Source organism: Mobula hypostoma, chromosome 6 (genome assembly GCF_963921235.1).
Source record: "Mobula hypostoma chromosome 6, sMobHyp1.1, whole genome shotgun sequence".
NCBI lineage: Eukaryota > Metazoa > Chordata > Chondrichthyes > Myliobatiformes > Myliobatidae > Mobula > Mobula hypostoma.
Window position 1 is genome coordinate 51,452,841 of NC_086102.1, and position 18,995 is coordinate 51,471,835.

Sequence of the window (18,995 nt, forward strand, 5' to 3'; positions counted from 1 at the left end):
GATTTGGAAACTTTGTAATACTCTTTTATCTATAAATGAGAGGTAGGTTGTAAGACCTTTCTTTATCCATAGCTCAAATCTTTTATCTCCTCTGTTGGTCCCAGATACCTCTGAACTTTGAGACGCTCTATTTGGGGCATGTAATGTTCCTTGACTAGAAGGAAGATATAAAGTTGCTGCAGGCCCTCTTAGCGGCAAGTAAGAAATCAATCACTAGAAAATGGCTAAATCCAATACCACCTACATTAGAAGATTGGTACGAAATTATCTTGGAAATATTTAAAATGGAAAAGTTGACCTACTCCCTGAGAACTCAAAAAGAAACATTTTATCAAATCTGGAATAAATGGATTGAATAAATAACCCCAATGCGAGCAGACTTTAGATGACTCTCCTAATGATTTATATTGCTCTTCTCATCAACACAGTAATATTGCTAACGTAAGCACCCCTAGTCTAAATGCTTGTTGTTTTTTTTGGAAAATAGAGAATTAACACAAGTAAAGGGAAAGATTTGGGAAAGGGATAAAAAAAAATGAAAAAATTAAGTAAATAAGTACATAGGGATTGGATAATTATGTCTGCGGGCAGGAACAAGCACAAACAAATTGGGATATAAACACCTACAATGGTTGGTATATAGGCTTGTATGCAACATTTTGGACCAGTGGAAATGGTCCAGAAGGGTTGTATGGAAACTATTATTACCATTTTTCTTAACAACTAATTTCACTACTTAGCCTAATAGGTTAGATTTACCACAGTACATAATTATCTATTTAAATGTTTATTTCGCTTTTATATCATCTCAATGTGTACTTAAGAATGTATAAATAATTGTAGTTTTATACATATAAAAAAATGGAAAAGGTTATATGTGTGAAAAAAGTACATGATAATTGTGAACTCCTTATCCAAATAAAAATAAAATTTAAAAAAAAAAGGAAAATAGAGGGATATGGGTAAACCTAGGTAGTTCTAAGGTAGGGACATGTTCGGCACAGCTTTGTGGGCCGAAGGGCCTGTATTGTGCTGTAGGTTTTCTATGTTTCTACCTACATCATATGACATGGCACATAATGATGATGATGCTGATACACAAAGGAGAAAAGTACTTGTGTAAGTTTGGAGACAATTAAGCAGATGAGAGGTGGGCTTTACACTCAATATTCATAGGACAAAGATTCAATACCAACATGCTCCCATACTACAACAAAATGGTAAGTGGGATTATTTTTAAGTGGGCACTTCATGGTTGTTAGATCAAGGGGTCTAATGAAAGTTCAATACAAGAGTCTGGAAAACACTGTATCTTGGGAAATGCCTCACAGCAAAGAAAATTTTGAAGGCTATGGAAAATTACATCATCAATGCATCAGCAGGACCTACAGTCAACTAAGGAAAGGGCTGTTTGGAAATCAAGACTTTGTCTAATACAAAACTTATCAATGATCAAACAGGTAACAATGATTCCAGTCCTCTTGCTTCGAAGGCTTGATCATCTACAGAAGACATCTCAAGGCACTAGAAAAATGCCACCAATTCTGTTTGCAGGTATATTTTAAACTGGTAACAATTTGTTTAAGGATTTTCTCATGTTTACTTAAAATTAACAATTATGTTGTGTGCACCAGCATATTGTCATCTAATGAATCTAGCCAGATCCTCGTCAAATAAAATGTGTGTGTGTGTGTGTGTGTGTGTGTGTGTGTGTGTGTGTGTGTGTGTGTGTGTGTGTGTGAGAGAGAGAGAGAGAGAGAGAGAGAGGGAGAGAATGAGAGAATTTATCCAAAGAAGAAGAAACATATTTGAACAACCAAAATCTAAAAATGATTCAGGGTATGGCTCAGACTAACTAAATTCCCAAGTCAGGGTGAAGTGTAGCATCAGTACAGAAAAAGAGAGCTAAAGAGAAGAAAACATTTTGGTATTCATTTAATTCACTCAAACCATTTGAAATAATCATAACTCACAGCTAAAATATAGCGCAGTGATTGTACTGTACTGTCAAATCCACCCCATGCCTGCCAGTCCTCATACTCTCCTTCCTCCAGCAGGTACTGATGTCCTTGGTAATATTTTTTTTCGTAACAGACCCATCTGGATAGTAAAGAAAAATCAATTAAAATATTGCTTAAAACAATATGTCAGCAGGGCTGAAATATTTGTTGAAAATCAAAATAATGCAGATGATAGTAATCTTTTTATGATATTAGTAACGTTTTGATATAGAGAGTGGTAAGTGCATGGAATGCACTTCTGCTGATTGGCTAGAGGCAGATACTTTGGGGACATTGAAGACTTCGATAGGAACATGCTTGAAAGAAAAATAGAGTGCTATGTGGGAGGGAAGGGTTAGATTGATCTTGGAGTAGGTTAAAAGATTAGTACAACATCGTAGGCCAAAGGGCCTACACGGTGATGTACTGTTCCATGTTTTTAATTAGTTTAAACTAATCAGCAAAAATAAAAGAACCCTTATGAAATGAGTGATCAAATACAACATTTACACATGCTTTTGTATTGAACCACAACAATTAAATAGTTTTGTTTTACAGCAACTGAATTGCAACATAGTTAAATTTTAGTGAAGATTTCCAGTCAGTTATCATTGTTTCATTGCCTTCCATATTTAGATGACTAGTTATATTTAAAATATATAACTAGTTGTCTAATTAATGAAAATGAGATACAAACATTTCAGAGTTTCCATCAGTTAACCTAAATTATCAGATGTTGCTTATCAAAAAATGTTGTATGTTAACCTTGACAAAATTTTAATATATTATGAAGCATTCTAATATGGATTGTATCTTTCAATGGTTTCGATATGTTGAAATTTAGACCTACCCATATAGACAAAGCCCAGCTACATCTTTAAAATTCCCTGTTTCTGACTGAAGGAACTTATTACATAATACTGAGACACACATTTGTGCTAAATTATTGCTGTGGAATTTTGAATATTTGTTTTTAGCTAAATGAGTTGGGTGAAACTCTCAATTAATATGGGCAGAAGAATGACTGTTCAACAATGCCAAAATGATGAATCAAGAACATTTTCACACCATAAGTGTATTAAGTTTTTATTATTCTATCAAATATACAGCTATTCGGGACAGTTCCATATGACAAGCCCTAAGCTTCCTCCAGATCAGAGATTGTTCAATGATACTTCTATCAGTTATGGATATACAGATAAAACTACTTAGAAGAACTTTAAAAAACAGAAAAATAAGTCAGATAAAAATCATCAAAGCATTTTTAAGTCATTCAGTTTTTAAAAAGTAACATATGCAGCACATCTGAAAACATGCTTTTTCACTAAGCCTGTTGATCATAACTTAGTGATACTCACAGTCCACCAATGACACGTATGGAGCCTGCTCCTCGAAAATTATCCACATTTTGGTCTGTAGTTTCATTCAAAAGACTTTTTAAATCTGGTATGTCTTTACAAATTTCCTGAAAATGCCCATTGAACATTTCTTTTTCAAATATTACAATCTAGAATAAGAGATAATTTACTACAGTTAGCATCATTTAGGAAGATAGAGTCAAGAGTAACACAAATGGCTCCTTTGTACTCTTCTTCACAATAATAAAAATCAGAAATACTACTTTACTGACAGGATCTATTTAACAAACAGTTCTTCTCTTTTTCTCTTTTTAAATTTTTTTAAATATTTTATTAAAAAAAATCTACACCCACTACCAAAATGAGCTGGTTGGAATACCTTACCATATAATATTATTATAATAATGGCTCGGATCCATACTTTAATAACAGTTCAAAGATTATGAAAATAAATCAGAAAGGGTCCCTATAACATTAGAAAATCTTGTTTAGAATCAGAAATCGAACAACGAATCTTCTCTAGATCTAGGCATAACATAATATCAGATAGCCATTGAACATGAGTGGGCGGGGTGGCCTCCTTCCACTTAAGCAAGATCGCCCTCCTGGCCATAAGAGACATAAAGGCCAATACCCGCAAATTAGATGGCTGCAATATTGTAGCACTATCCTCAATAATACCAAACATGGCAGTCAAGGGATTGGGCTTAAAACTAACATTGAAAAGTACAGAAAAAGTTTGAACTATATCTTTCCAAAATTCTTCAAGGCTCGGACATGTCCAAAACATATGAATTAGTGTGGCCACTCTATTAGTACATCTATCACAGTAAGGGGAGATATCTGTGTAGAAACGAGAGAGCTTGTCTTTAGACATGTGAACTCTATGTACCACTTTGAATTGTAATAAAGAATGACGAGCACATAATGATGAAGAATTAACCAATTTTAAAATAATCTTCCAGCTCTCTTCAGATATGAAAATCTGTAAATCCTTTCCCCAGTCTCCTTTAATTTTATCTAAAGAAGCCTTTTTCAGTCCCAACAGCAGACCGTAAATGTAAGATATAGAACCGTTGTCAATGGGTTTCAGATTAAAAATTGTATCTATTATATTCTTATCTGGACTTGTAGGAAATATATGTAATTGACATCTTAAAAAATCTCTAATCTGTAAGTAACGAATAAAGTGGGTATTGGAAAGGTTAAATTTCATTGAAAATTGCACAAAAAAAGAGAGATTCCCTCCATCAAGCAAATCCTGAAATCATTTAATACCCAATCTATTCCATTCTTTAAAGGATAAGTCAATTATAGATGGTTTAAAAAACAATTAGAAAAGATGGGACTCAAGAGGGAGAATCTTAATAAACCGAAATGTTTTCTAAACTGTAACCAAATCCTCAAAGTATGTTTGACCACCACATTGTCAGTTAGTTTACTTAAAGATAAAGGAAGCAAGGATCCAATAAAGAAATAATGGAAAATTTCATAACAGAATTGTCTTCCAAAGAGACCCATATAGGACATTTCTCATGGTTAATGTAATATATCCAGAACATAATAATTAACTGCCCAATAATATAACCTAAAATTGGGTAAGGCAAACCCCCCATTCCGTTTGGTTTTTTGAAGGTGAACTTTATTTATTCGAGGTTTTTTATTCTTCCATATACAGGAAGAAAGAATTGAATTCAAAGAGTCAAAAAAAGATTTAGGAACAAAAATAGGCACAGCTTGAAAAAGGTATACAAAGTTAGGTAAGATATTCATTTTAATAGAATTAATTCAGCCAATCAGTGATAAAGAGAGAGGCAACCAATTAGAAAGTGTTTTTTTAACATAATTCATTAAAGTTAAAACATTTTCCTTAAATAAATCTTTATAATTCTAAGTAATTGTTACTCCTAAATACATAAATTGTTTTCTTAAAATTTTAAAAGGAAGGTTAATATCAGTTGGTATTAAATTGTTTAAGGGAAACAGTTCACTCTTATGTAAATTTAATTTATATCCTGAGAACGGACTAAAATTAGCCAGTAAATGGAACACAGATGGTAAAGAGATTGTAACATTAGATATAAAAAGCAATAAGTCATCAGCATAAAGTGACACTTCGTGAATAGTACCTCTCCTTAAAATACCAGTAATCTCTTTAGACTCTCAAAAAGCGATTGCTAAGGGTTCTAATACCAAATCAAAAAGCAGAGGGCTCAAAGGACAACCTTGTCTAGTCCCATGCTGGGGTTTAAAGGGTTCTTGAAAAAAAATTAGGAATACAAGGATAGTGCAATTAAAACAAACAAAAAAACCCACGCCAAATTAAAATGGAAGATATGGGTAGTACCCAGCATATGTGGAGAAACAAATTTAACATTTCTTGTAAACGATCCTTCATCAAAACTTCACCAGTTCTGATGAAAAGTTGTTAACCTGAAACATTAACTGTTTGTATGTCCATTGATGCTGCCTGCCCTGCTCTTTTTTCTCACCACTTTGTGTTTATATGTTAGATTTGCAGGATCTACAGGATTTTGATTTAAGGTAAATAACAAATTTGAGATGGCAAAGAACCAAGCAGAGATCAGTCCACTGGATTATAAAGAATATTGAAACATCTGCCTTAATACTGACCAGACTAGATTTGAGATCAATACAAATGACCTTCTCCTTATATCCAGACTTTACCTATATTTATCTTCTGGTTTGAATTATAAGAAAAATCACTCATCCAAACTTACTGATTTTACAATAAACTTTTCATTGACTTCACTGCCACTTAATAACCAGTTTTTGTTTTCATCTGGTATCATATGTAACACCCCAATCAGACTATTAGTTGTGTTTTTGTAATACTAGTTCTAAACAAGTTTCAGTTCATTATCCTTTGAGTGTACACATATACAACCAAACAAAAGAATGTTCCTCCAGACCACAGAGCACGCATCTATCACACACAGCAGATAACACAACATATTACCAAAAATAAGTTAATACAATATAATTCAAAGTGCATGTAATGCACAAGTACCAACTTTTGTCCTTCTGTCAGGGTTCATCTTGAAGTGGTGCACTCAACTTATCTGGACTCTGGTGTCCCATGTGCTCCAAAGGATTTTGTTACCACTGTGCAATTCTATTACCAAATTGAATAAAACTCAGGCACATTCAGTAATACTGTGTGTTGACCAAATTGAAAACCACTGAACAGAAATAATTTGAGCTTATATTCAGTCCTCAGTGGCATTTATTTTATGTGTAACAGTTATGTGCACAGACTAAAAAGAAAGTACAAGGCAGCATTTGCTTTCATCTGTTTACTGTTTCAAAATCAGCAGTGACTTATAATGCACTGAAGTACTATTTGATTTTGCAAATGTGATTTAGTAATAGACTTCTGTACAGTCAGTAACATCCAAACACATTAAACATGTCTGAAAGAACCAGAATTGATTTCTTAGGCAGGGTTTTATTTGTTTCAGTAGCAATAAATGTCAAGAAGTCATTGAAACAAAACAACTTGTACTGTGATGTTCAAGTCATCTGTGTGACTAATTTTAGCATCCATGGATCCATACATACCCTAGGAGACATAGGCTGCTCCACTTTTAGTCCACCCTAAATAAAAATAAGAAAAAGTAATCTTATTTTCTTAAATAAAATAGAGTCAAGGTTGTTAACATGTAGAGACTAAGCTGTGTAGTCTATGAAGCACATAGTATCATATTTCTGCAATTTACATTCTACTTCCAAACTATCTCTGTGCAACACAATGTGGATAATCTACCTGAGTGAGGCACAGCTGTATACCAGTGTTACCTAATATCCAAACTCCTTTAGTTACAGAACTATTAGAAATGCACTTAACAACACACATCAAAGTTGCTGGTGAATGCAGCAGGCCAGGCAGCATCTCTAGGAAGAGGTACAATCAACGTTTCGGGCCGAGACCCTTCGTCAGGACTAACTGAAAGAAGAGCTAGTAAGAGATTTGAAAGTGGGAGGGGGAGGGGGATATGCAAAATGATACGAGGAGACAGGAGGGGGAGGGATGGAGCCAAGAGCTGGACAGTTGATAGGCAAAAGGGATATGAGAAGATCATGGGACGGGTGGCCTAGGGAGAAAGAAAGGGGGAGGGAGGAAGCCCAGAGGATGGGCAAGGAGTATAGTGAGAGGGACAGAGGGAGAAAAAGGAGAGAGAGAGAGAGAGAGAGAGAGAGAGAGAGAGAGAATATATATAACAATAATAAATAAATAAATAACAGATGGGGTACAAGAGGGAGGTGGGGCATTAACGGAAGTTAGAGAAGTCAATGTTCATGCCATCAGGTTGGAGGCTACCGAGACGGAATACAGGTGTCCCCCGCTTTTTGAACGTTCGCTTTACGAAACCTCACTGTTACGAAAGACCTACATTAGTATCCTGTTTTCACTCTCAGAAGGTGTTTTCACTGTTACGAAGAAAGGCAGTGCACGATAAAAAATCAGCACGCGAAAAAATCAGTGCGCGATAAAAGGCAGCACGCACCCCGAGCAGCCGCTCTCCCCCGGATTCAGAACGGCATTGCTTAAACACGTTGCATTGAGCATCCGTTAGCAAGATGAGTTCTAAGGTGTCGGAAAAGCCTGAAAGAGTTCGTAAGGGTGTTACACTTCGCGTAAAACTAGATATAATTAAGCGTTTCGATCATGGTGAATGAAGCAAGGACAAAGGGAGTTTGGCTTGTGGAAGCTGACGAAGATGATGTTAAAGAGGTTTTGTCATCCCATGACCAAGAACTGATAGATGAAGAGCTGATGCAATTGGAAGAAGCAAGGATAACAATTGAAACCGAATGCAGTAGCGAAAGTGAAGTCGTCTAGGAACTGAACGTAAAGCAACTGTGTGAGATTTTCACTGCAATGATAAAGTACGACTTTAATTTTGAAAGGGTATGTAGGTTTAGGGGATATTTGCAGTATGTTTTGAGTCCTTACAAAGAACTGTGTGATAGAAAAATGCTCAGCAAACAAGCCTTCCACATCAGCCACAGCTTATAGTACACATCAGTAGGTAAGCTGTCTCCAGAGATAGAGACAGAAAGATCAGGGAGGGAGGTGTCCGAAATGGACCAAGTAAACTTGAGGGTGGGGTGAAAGTTGGAGGTAAAGTTAATGAAGTCAATGAGCTTAGCATGCGTGCAGGTAGCAGCGCCAATGCAGTCGTCAATGTAGCGAAGGAAAAGTGGGGGACTGATACCAGTATAGGTTTGGAACATGGATTATTCCACAAAGCCAACAAAAAGGCGGGCATAGCTGGGACCCATACGGGTGCCCATGGCTACACCTTTAGTTTGGAGGAAGTGGGAGGAGCCAAAGGAGAAATTATTAAGAAATGCACTTAGCCTGTTGCTTTTCCATCAATATTATATTTGGTAAATTAATGACTTTTAAAATAAAAGTCATCTGGAGCAATCATATGTGTTTATTTTACCGCTTCTTTAGAAAAAAACCAAATTGCTTTTTTAACATCCTTCTCCAGTTATATTCAACTAGGACAGCATTTTTTTAGATTGGAATTGTTTTCTGTGATGTATTTATTAAAGGTAATAAATTCTGTATAATATTTGTTAAGGATATATCATACATAATTCCCTTTCCGATTAAACATACCAAAATAGCATGAATATGAACTGACACACTCCTTATATTTTCTATTTTAAAAATACAATTTACCTTTGCAACTGTAAAGAAGAATGGCCAACATGAACTGAGCTAATTTGTTAGACGTTCTGCCTTTCTCGAATCAATAAACTTAGAAGCAAGAGTAAAATAAATGGTAAGTGAACTTATTTTTGTTGATATAACTTAGAAGGGGGAATGATTGATTTAATTTAGAGTAAAAGAGAAACACAAGTGGAAACAGGTCTAACTCATCCATGCCGACCATGTTGTCTACCAACTTAGTCCTAGTAGTTGCTTGTGATATCCCTCTAGACCCCTCCAATCCATTCACTTAATCAAATGTCTTTTTAAGGTTGTTATTGTAACTGCCTGAACCACTTTCTCTGGCAGCTCATTCCACATACATACAGTCCGCTGCATAAAGAATTTTCCCCTCAAATCCCTTTTAAATCTTTTACCTCTCAGTTTAAACCTATGCCCTCTAGTTTTTAGTTCCTCTTCCTTGGAAAGTAGACTATGTTTGTTCGTCCTGTCTATATCCTTCATAATTTTTTACACTTCTGTAAGGCCACCCCTCAATCTCCTATGTTCCAAGGAATAAAATCTTACCTTGTCTAACTTTTCCCAATATGCTAATACTTTAACTCCTGGCAACATTCTCGTAATACTTCTCAGTACACTTTCCAATTTCATGATGCCTTTCTATAACAGGGTGACAAACAGTGTACATAACACTCCAAGTGCAGCCTCAGCAGTGACTTATATAACTGACTTCTTCACCAATGTTTATTTGTGATGCCGCTTTCAGCAAACTACTGTATGTACTTATCCTCTTAGATCCTTCCATTCCACAACACTCTCCAAATCTCCAGGGTGTGACAATTCATTACCCTTGTTTGACTTCAAAAATGCAACGCTCAGCACTTACCTAAATTGAAAGCCATTTGCCAATACTGGTTCTACTTACCTTGCGATCAAGATTCCCTTGTAATTTTTGATAACCTTCTTCACCACCTATTTTAGTATCATCTGCAAACTTACTAACCATACCTTGTATATTCATATCAAAATGATTTATATAAATAATGAACAATAAAGATCCCAACACTGATCCCTGTAGCACACCGAGAATCACAGGCTCCAGTCCGAAAAACAACCTTTGACACTTACTCTTAGCTACTTGCCATCAGGTCAATTATGTATCCAATTAACTTGCTCTCTCTGGATCCCGTGCAATCTAACCTTCCAGACTAGCCTGCCATCTGGGACGTTATCAAAGGTAGAAATCTACAGTCTAAACTGGAATCTGAAGTGTTCCCTTTAGGTTCTTTAGTAACATCTGTGCCTTCACAGACAGGCTCACGTCTGAATTTAATTTCTAATTCAACCCACTATGTCACTGATTGCTGATATAGATAATGAAATGAAGTACTAAATACTGGACTTGGGCCAACATCTTTAAACACAAAGGTGAAAATGCTATCAAGCAAAATGAGCTAAAACAGATTAAATACCCATTTTATAAAACTCAAAGAACGTATCTTAATAAAATATTTCCTCACCATTTTCAGAGGCCGGAGTGACTTAATATCATTGGATTTTTCTTCAGTTGATATTGGAATTGGCTTGCTACCAGCTTCTAGCAGGGTGTAAGGGCCACAGAAATTTGTCTTATTATAGGCAAGCCAACTAATAAAAGAAACGTTTTGAAAATATAAGTTAATGGAAAACTGGGTGAAAAAGTCTTCAGAAATTATATAAAACACTACTTTATAATAGTTGCCTATCTTAGATTCGAAAAACAAACACAACTATCAGAAGTTGTGATCTTACAGCTCATGCATTTGTAAATGTGTTTGCTATGTCCCACAAGAAGTTTGTATTAAAGCTCCAAATCTTAGCATACTAAATCCTAGTCCAAATATTAGACATTGTAGATCTTTTAAACATGTATACTTCCTCTTTCAGTGCTCCCCTTTGCCTGAGAAATACTGTGGATTATCTCTCATTGTTTTCTTTGAACAGTAGCCAGTGCGCAGGTACGGGAAGCGTCAGAGGCATCAGCAGCAGCGGAAGGCAGGCACAGCACCACCAAACGTGATGAGTTCTTTTCCCTTGCTCAGGAGTTTTTCTTAAAAACAGTAGCCAGTGTGCAGGCGTGGGAAGCTTCAGAGGCATTGGCGGCAGCGGAAGGCAGGCTGAGCAGCACCAAATGCGGTGAGTTCTTTCTCCTTGCATGGGGGTTTTTATAATTTTGTAAACCATAAAAGAGAAGTAGGGTCTAGCAGAGCGGCCATTGTTGGAGCGGCTATCATCAGAGTGGCGTCTACAGTCAGAGTGGGAACTTAGACGCTTTGACGAGAAGAGGTTGAGGCCAAAGAAACAGATAGGAAGGGTAGGTTTTGCCTTTTGTTATTGCTGATTTGGTCTTGGTTGCCCATAGTACAGTGCAGGCAGGATGGCAGATATGGTAGTGGAATGCTCCTCCTGTAGGATGTGCAAGTTCATGGAACCTGATGGTCTCCCTGATGACTACACCTGTGGTAAGTGTAGCCAACCCCAGCTCCTAAAAGAGTGCAGTAAGGAGCTGGAGCTGGAGCTGGAGCTGGATGAACTAACAATCATCCAGGAAGCAGAGTAATTGATAGATAAGACTTTAGAGCAGATGGTTACACCCAGAGTGCAGAATTCAGGAAGTATACACTGTGAAAGGTAAAAGGATAAATAAGTCAGTGCAGGGTCCCCCCTGTGGCCTTTCCCCTCAGCAACAAGTATCCCCCTTTGGATACTGCTGAGGGGGATGACCTGTCTGGGCAAGGCAGCAGCAGCCAGACCAAAAGCACCGTGGTCGGCTCTGAGTGTCCAAACGGTAGGGTGAAGTCAGGGGGAGCAATAGTCATTGGGGACTCGATAGCTAGGGGAGCAGATCGGAGATTCTGCAGCAGCAAAAGAGATGCCAGGACAATGGGCTGCCTCCTGGGTGCTAGGGTCCAGGATGTCTCTGAGTGGTTGCAGAATATCCTTGAAGAGGAGGGTGAGCAGCCAGAGGTCGTGGTATCAATGACATAGGCAGGAGAGGGGTAGAGGTCCTGCGCAGTAAACTTAGGGAGTTGAAGAGCAGGACCTCCAAGATGGTAATCTCCAGATTACTCTCAGTGCAATGAGCTAGTGAAGGTCAGAACAGGAAGATAGTGCAGATGAATGAGTGGCTGAGGAGATGATGTGGGGCAAGGGTTTCAAGTTCTTGGATTATTGGAACCTTTTCTGGGGAAGGGGTGGCCTGTGCAAGTGGGACAGGTTGCACCTGAATTGGAGGGGAACCAATATTCTAGGAGGAGGTTTGCTAATGCTGTTGGGGAGGGTTTAAACCAGATTTGCAGGGGAGTGGGAACCGAAGTGAAGAGGCAGAGGATGGGGCAGTTGGCACACAAGTAGAGACAACTTGTAGGGAGTTTGTGAGGAAGGATAGACAGATGATAGAGAAAAGATGCACTCAGTCAGATGGTTTGAGATGTGTCTATTTTAATGCAAGAAGTATCATTAACAAGGTGGATGAAATTAGGCTGTGGATCAGTATGTAGAACTATGACAATGTAGCCATTACAGAGACTGGGATGTCTCAGGGGCAGGAATGGCTCAAGGGAGGGAGGCAAAAAATGTGGCATTGCTAATCAGGGATACTATCACAGCTCCATAAAAGGAGGAAGTCATGGAGGGCTTGTCTACTGAGTCATTGTGGGTGGAAGTCAGAAACAGGAAGGGGCAATAACTCTACTGGGTGTTTTTTATAGACCCCCCAACAGTAACAGAGACCGAGGAGCAGATAAGGAGGCAGATTCTGGAATGGTGCAATAATAATAGCGTTGCTGTGGTGGGTGATTTTAACTTTCCTAAGATTGACTGGCAAGGGGTTTGGATGGGGTGGAGTTTGTTAGGTGTGTTCAGGAAGGTTTCCTGAGGCAATATGTAGATATGCCAATTAGATATTCCATCTTTAACAGCTAAGTATCCAGTATCATGTAAAATGCTTGTTTATGTTTTATATTTCAGCTTTGGTTAATCGGATTGCTGATCAGCAAGATTAGTGCAGTGATCTTTGTAAGTTTTGGTTTTAAATGTTAGTTATGCTTCTGAAGAAAATTTCAAACTAAAGTTAAATGATAAAGGAGAACAGGAACTCTGGACTCTTGATGCTTATAGCCATTTGCAGAGAAGGGAGGTTTAGTATGAACAGAAATAAACTGCATAAAAATTGTGTGAAATGAAAAATATTTTGTATATAAAAAAACAAATCTGTTACTTTCACTTACATTCCTGAATTGACAATCAGAGAAGACATTGTAGGTATAATTCCACATTCCCTTATGCAGGCTACCTCACTGTAAAGATAAGTGTTATTGACATTCTGTTGCTGAGGTTCTTGGATGATTTCAATCTCTGGAATACAGTGATTCTGGAATGAGAAATATTCAACATCTATAATCTTTAAGAAGACCGTTAGTAAGGTTTTATTTGCAGGAACTTTTAATTTTTTACTCCAAACATGAAACATTTATCTTGAAAATACTATTTTATTTCAATAACCAACTTCTTTGGATTACTGCTTATAGATTAAATGATATTTTAAAACTGGTAAACTGAATTATTGTCATTTTGGATTGTAATTTTAAGAGGATCAATTTAGAGAATTTAACTACATTGTGTTACATTACAATCTACATTGTATGTTTTTTAAGGTCCAACCTGATGAATAACTTCTTATTTTTCATTATAATCTTTATTTCTTCAGAATGATTCTTTGAAACAGACTGGAAAAATTATCACTTTATCTATCAAGTTAGAGACATCTTACCCAGTAATTTGTTTCTTCTCATTGGGAGGGAGACTTACCTTCATAATCCTTTTAATGGAACCAATCATAATTTTTGATGATGTTGAATCCAAGTGAATGTAATTATTATCCCAGAGTTTACTAAGTTCCTTTGGTCCCTCTTCTAAAACAAGCAATTGACCTTGAAATTCAGGCTTCTCATATATTATCCAACTGGAATGAGGATAGATAAACAAAATTAAATATACTGCAGGCAAAACAAGTTAAGAAAAATATTTCCCTCTGTTGATCTATTCAGGTGAGGGCCAGTCAGTTCAGTTTCCATTTTCAGTTGTTTGATTGTCCTGTATGCACCACTTTCCACTAAGGTTGATGTAACGAAGACAAATGTTGCTGAACTGCGTATAAGGAACTTATTTCAGTTTACTCTCTATCTGAACCAGCGTAATGACAATTTGAACTTAGATCTTCAGCATGAAATTAAGAAACCAAATAACTTTGTTGAGAATTACTCCAAAATATAAAACCTCTGGTTTAAGATAGGACTGCTGAAGGCATGTGACTACTTAACTAGCGATTACCAAAAACGAGGAATACAACTAAACACTTTATTATTGATACTTTTTCTGTAAAAAGCTATGGTAAACAATCACTACAAACAACGAAGTGGCGAGCGAAGGCGAGGCTAAGCCGAGAGTCGAAGCATACGGGTGCGAGGCGAGGTTGAGGCATATTCAAGGCAAAGTCAGGGCAAGTTTAGTGGAGGAGAGGCAAATTTGAGATCTGTCCACCTAAACCAAGAGCGAGGTGTGATCGATCTAAGCACTGGGCTGATTTGGAAAAGTCGGGTACAGACTGAAACATGGTGATGGGGTCCAAGCCCTGAGCATATCGACGTGATTGCCCGGGTCCTAGACTGAGGAATGACCCAATGTTTGAACAATTTAAACGCCAGGCCAAATGGATTGAAAGGCAGTGTATCAGGACCAGAGGCAAGGGTTGGGCTGGTTCTGACTCACTGCTCCGTGAACTTTACTCTGCTCTGAGGCTGAGGCTGAGGCTACATCCTGTTCCGGCTGCTCCACGCTTCATGTCTGAGGACTCACTTTCCTTCTAAATGCTACTTGTTTACTTTTATTGCTTGCATGATTTGTATTTTAATCTCTCTCTGCACATTGGGTATTTGTCAGAAATCTTTTTTTTGGATGTTTTTTGAGTTCCTTTGTTTTGTGGCTGCCTGTAAAGAGATGAATATCAAGGTTGTATACTTTGATAATAAGTGTACTTCGAATTTTATATTAACTACTCATTTGCAAACTCATTTAGCTAAACAGTGGACAATAATAAGTGCACAATATTGTACTAGATTCAAATCTCATCCTAATGGATCAATCTTGGTTGCAGTTGGCTCAATAGTTTAAATGTACAAGATTCAAGTGTACATGTCTTCTGGTAAGAAGGTGGCGTGTTCAAAACAATGCCCTTTCTGGGGCTAGCCAAAGGTGTTTTTGTCTTTTTTTAAAAATGCCCTTTTTCTGATTGCAGGACAAAAAATGCTGGACGTTAAGAACTTCAGGTACTGTAGGTTACCCCATCAGCTAACTGCCCATTGGCAGAGGAGCTGGAGAAGCTGGACTTGATGCAGACTGTGTTGTTGCCTGCTTCACGAAGGCATTGGAGTCAGTACCTGAAGACGGTGTGTAGTATTACTGCAAGTAATTATCTTGGATGTTTCTCTTGCGATAGCAAGACCCTGTTGAAAATTGATAATGTAAAATGCTGTAAGTCTGCTTCCCCTGTTTGATGGTGAGACACGTGGCAGGGGCGCTGCATGGCCTCTGTTGTAGCAAAGACTAGGCCTCAAGCCGTGGGTTTATCTGTTGCAGCAGTCCAGGGGAGGAGATGTCAGAGGCGGTGTAGCGTAGCATGATGCTGGGTTAGTAGCTGGCCCCTCCCATTAGTGCTACCTCCAGTGTTTGATCAATGAATTGCATGTGTGCATACATAATTCACCTGTGGACTGCTGAGAACTGCTTGTTCTCGCTGATAACACCCCTGCACGATCAATTTACAGGACATACCACTCAGGGACTTGGGCTAAATATAGTATATATTTTTTGTGAGACTGTGTGTTGACTTCTATCTTATCTGTGCTCTATGCGCTTTGTACTGTGAATGACTGTTCGTACTGTTCTTTGTATCTTGGCCCCAGAGTAAGGCTGTTTCATTTGGCTTTATTCATGGTAGTTCATATATGGTTGAATGATAATTATATTTGATTCAAAGGAAAAAAGACAAAAATGGAAAGGCCATAATCTTAGGGTCAATATATTAGCATGAAAGGACATAAAGTGAATTGTGCACACAGAACCCTTTTAATTAAGTTTTGGAATAGAAAGATATTCTGAAAGAAATATTCTGAGCATCATGGATGGGCAAAATGTGGCAAGGAAATGGAAAGTGGAATTTGTGACCAAATTAGATAAATGCATCTTAGCCAACTAAATGGTGTCCTGGTTTCTCGGCAAAATTATAATTTTCTTACCATCCTCTGATAACATTTAAAGAGAGTCCTTCGGAAAAAATCCAGCTTGTTGTATCAGATTGATCTGTGAAGATCTCACGCTTGTTTCCATGAAAGTTTAATTGATCATAAATAACCATCTAAATCACCAGAGGAAAAGGGTTTTTAGTTAGTAAGTAAAACATTTGTAATATCTATTTTTCTGTAATATTTTTAAAGAAAAGACTTACCTTCCCTGGCCTTTGGTTGATTTTCAGGGTTTTGTTCTCAACAGGACACTACAACAATAAGCAGTAAATGATACTGATGAATTTAACCAGCTGAGCACTTCAGGTATTTATCTGGTACAGTTACATATCAAATATTTATGTAATGGAAGCACTTCAGTTAACTGCTTGCAATGAAGTCTCACGTGTTGCACAGTGGAAATTAAATGGTCTGACAAAAATTGGTAATGATGATGTAATACAACTGACATAAATGCCAAGTTTTTGAAACTATGCTGACATAGAGACAAATGATCTGCATTGATCAAGTCACACACAAACAAAAATTCACTGCCTAAGTTAAAATAAAGTGAATTTGGAAAAGAAAAACATTTGAAAGACCAGTCATTCCAAATTCCACTCCAAAGTGCATTGAAAAGCACATTCAGCTTGCCAGCCTTGACCCAGTGATCTGGGAGGATTCAAAGGAGCCCTTCTTTGACACAGGCTTTGCTTCCTAGAAGCAGAATGAGCAAAAGAAGATCAATTTATTATTAAGAAGAAAAAAGCATGACATTTAGAAAATCGTGAAATAATCAAGCAAAGTCAGAATAGAATACTGACAGGGAAATTGCTTTTATCAAACATGCAAGAGTTCTTTGAGGATGTAACAAAAAAGGGGATGAGGTGGAACCAGTAGATATAGAGTATTTAGATTTCCAGAAGTCTTTTGATAGGGTGAAACAAAAAAGGTTATTTTACAAGTTAATGTACATGAGGTTAGGGTAATATGTTGGCATGGAGAGGGAACGGCTAACTAACCAAAGACCATGCAGTCAGGATATACAGGTCATACTTGGATTAATAACTGGGGGAGTGTTAGCTAATACACAATCTATATTGATGATTTGGCGAAGGAATTGAGTGCTTTGTAACCCATTTTACTAAAACAACTACCTATGTGCTTGCAAGCAAAACAAATCTAGCCTAGAAATATTTGTATATGAGTGATTGGGTAAGAAGTTAACAGATGGAGTAAAATGGCAAATGTGAGGTTATCCACTTCAGAAAGAAAAATAAAAAGGCAAAATATTATTTAAATTGAGCAAGACTATAAAGACTGCTTGTACATTAAACATAAAAGGTTAGCTTTCGGTCATTCAAAAGCATTTTTAGTAAAGAATTATGAAGCTATTTAATCGCTGTTTCAGTGCATGATGTATAGAATGTAAAAATAGGGAAATATTATTGCAACTTGGTACAACACTGTTGAGGTCACACTTGGAGTACCGTGTACTGTTTTGGTCTCTGTTTTAACAAGGGGAGTCCACTTATGCAGAGGGGGTTTAAGAAATTGATTTTTGGAATGAGAAGCTAAAGAACAGAACAGACCCTTCAGCCCATGATGTGTTGACCTTTGAACCTATTTCAAGAGCAATCTAACACTTCCTTCTTACATAGCCCTCCATTTTTCCTTCATCCTTGTGCCTATCAAAGAATCTCTTAAATGTTCCTAATGTTTCTGGAGCAACACACACAAAATGCTGGAGGGACTCAGCACATCAGGCAGCATCTATAGAGAGGAATAAACAGTTGATGTTTCAAGCCAGTACCCTTCATCAGGAAGTCTCGGCCCAAAATATTGACTGTTTATTCCCCTCCATAGATGCTGCCTGACCTGCTGAGTTTCTCCAACATTTTATGTGTGTTGCTCTGGATGCCCAACATCTGCAGAATCTCTTGTGTCCCAATGTATCTGCCACTCCTATCACCTTTGGCAGCACATTCAATGAACCTACCTCTCCCTGTCAAAATACAATATTCGAAGTGTACAAAGAGAGTTTGAAGAAGAGGTGCCTATCCATAATGAAACACAGAAAAATGAATGGAAACCTTTGTCAAACATTAGATTTTGAAGGGGAAGGAGGATTATAGTAGGATGTTTTCCCTAATGGGGGTATCTGGATCCAGGTGTCATTGCTTACCCATTTCTAGTGGAGATGAGGAGGGATTTTTTTTGTCTCTCAGAAAATTGTGAACCTTTGGAATACTCTAATCTAGAGAACTGTGGAGACAGTTTACTGAATATATTCAAGGCAGGGATTGATTTAAAAAATTAATAATTTTATTTAACTGTTACCACCTATTACTGTAATTTATATCAACTAGCCCAGAACAACATATTTGACAGTCCGATGTTGATTTTAGCAATGGTGTTAAATCTTATTATTCCACCTAAAGACCTCATTAGATGAAGGCAATAAAATACAACTAAAACAAGCATAACCTATGGCCACTGTAGACAAAATGCAGAATATTGGGTAAAGATAACCTAATTGACTTCAGTTAATAAACTATCAATATTCAGTATTTAATATTCTAAATACAGTTAACTCTCAGGATTCCAAGTT

The 18,995-nt window shown here is 37.3% G+C and overlaps 1 protein-coding gene across 1 annotated transcript in view; it reads right to left on the minus strand.

The window, feature by feature from the left end:
- LOC134348046 (uncharacterized) overlaps window positions 1-18,995 on the minus strand; it is a 76,745-nt gene that overhangs the window by 20,477 nt on the left and 37,273 nt on the right. Inside the window, exons 5-12 of the mRNA XM_063050835.1 lie at window positions 16,609-16,656; window positions 16,400-16,518; window positions 13,914-14,067; window positions 13,334-13,476; window positions 10,586-10,712; window positions 6,941-6,976; window positions 3,359-3,507; window positions 1,974-2,100 (exon numbers count right to left, since the gene is read on the minus strand). Of these exons, the coding sequence (XP_062906905.1) occupies window positions 1,974-2,100; window positions 3,359-3,507; window positions 6,941-6,976; window positions 10,586-10,712; window positions 13,334-13,476; window positions 13,914-14,067; window positions 16,400-16,518; window positions 16,609-16,656 (903 nt within the window). The remainder of the gene's footprint in view (window positions 1-1,973; window positions 2,101-3,358; window positions 3,508-6,940; window positions 6,977-10,585; window positions 10,713-13,333; window positions 13,477-13,913; window positions 14,068-16,399; window positions 16,519-16,608; window positions 16,657-18,995) is intronic.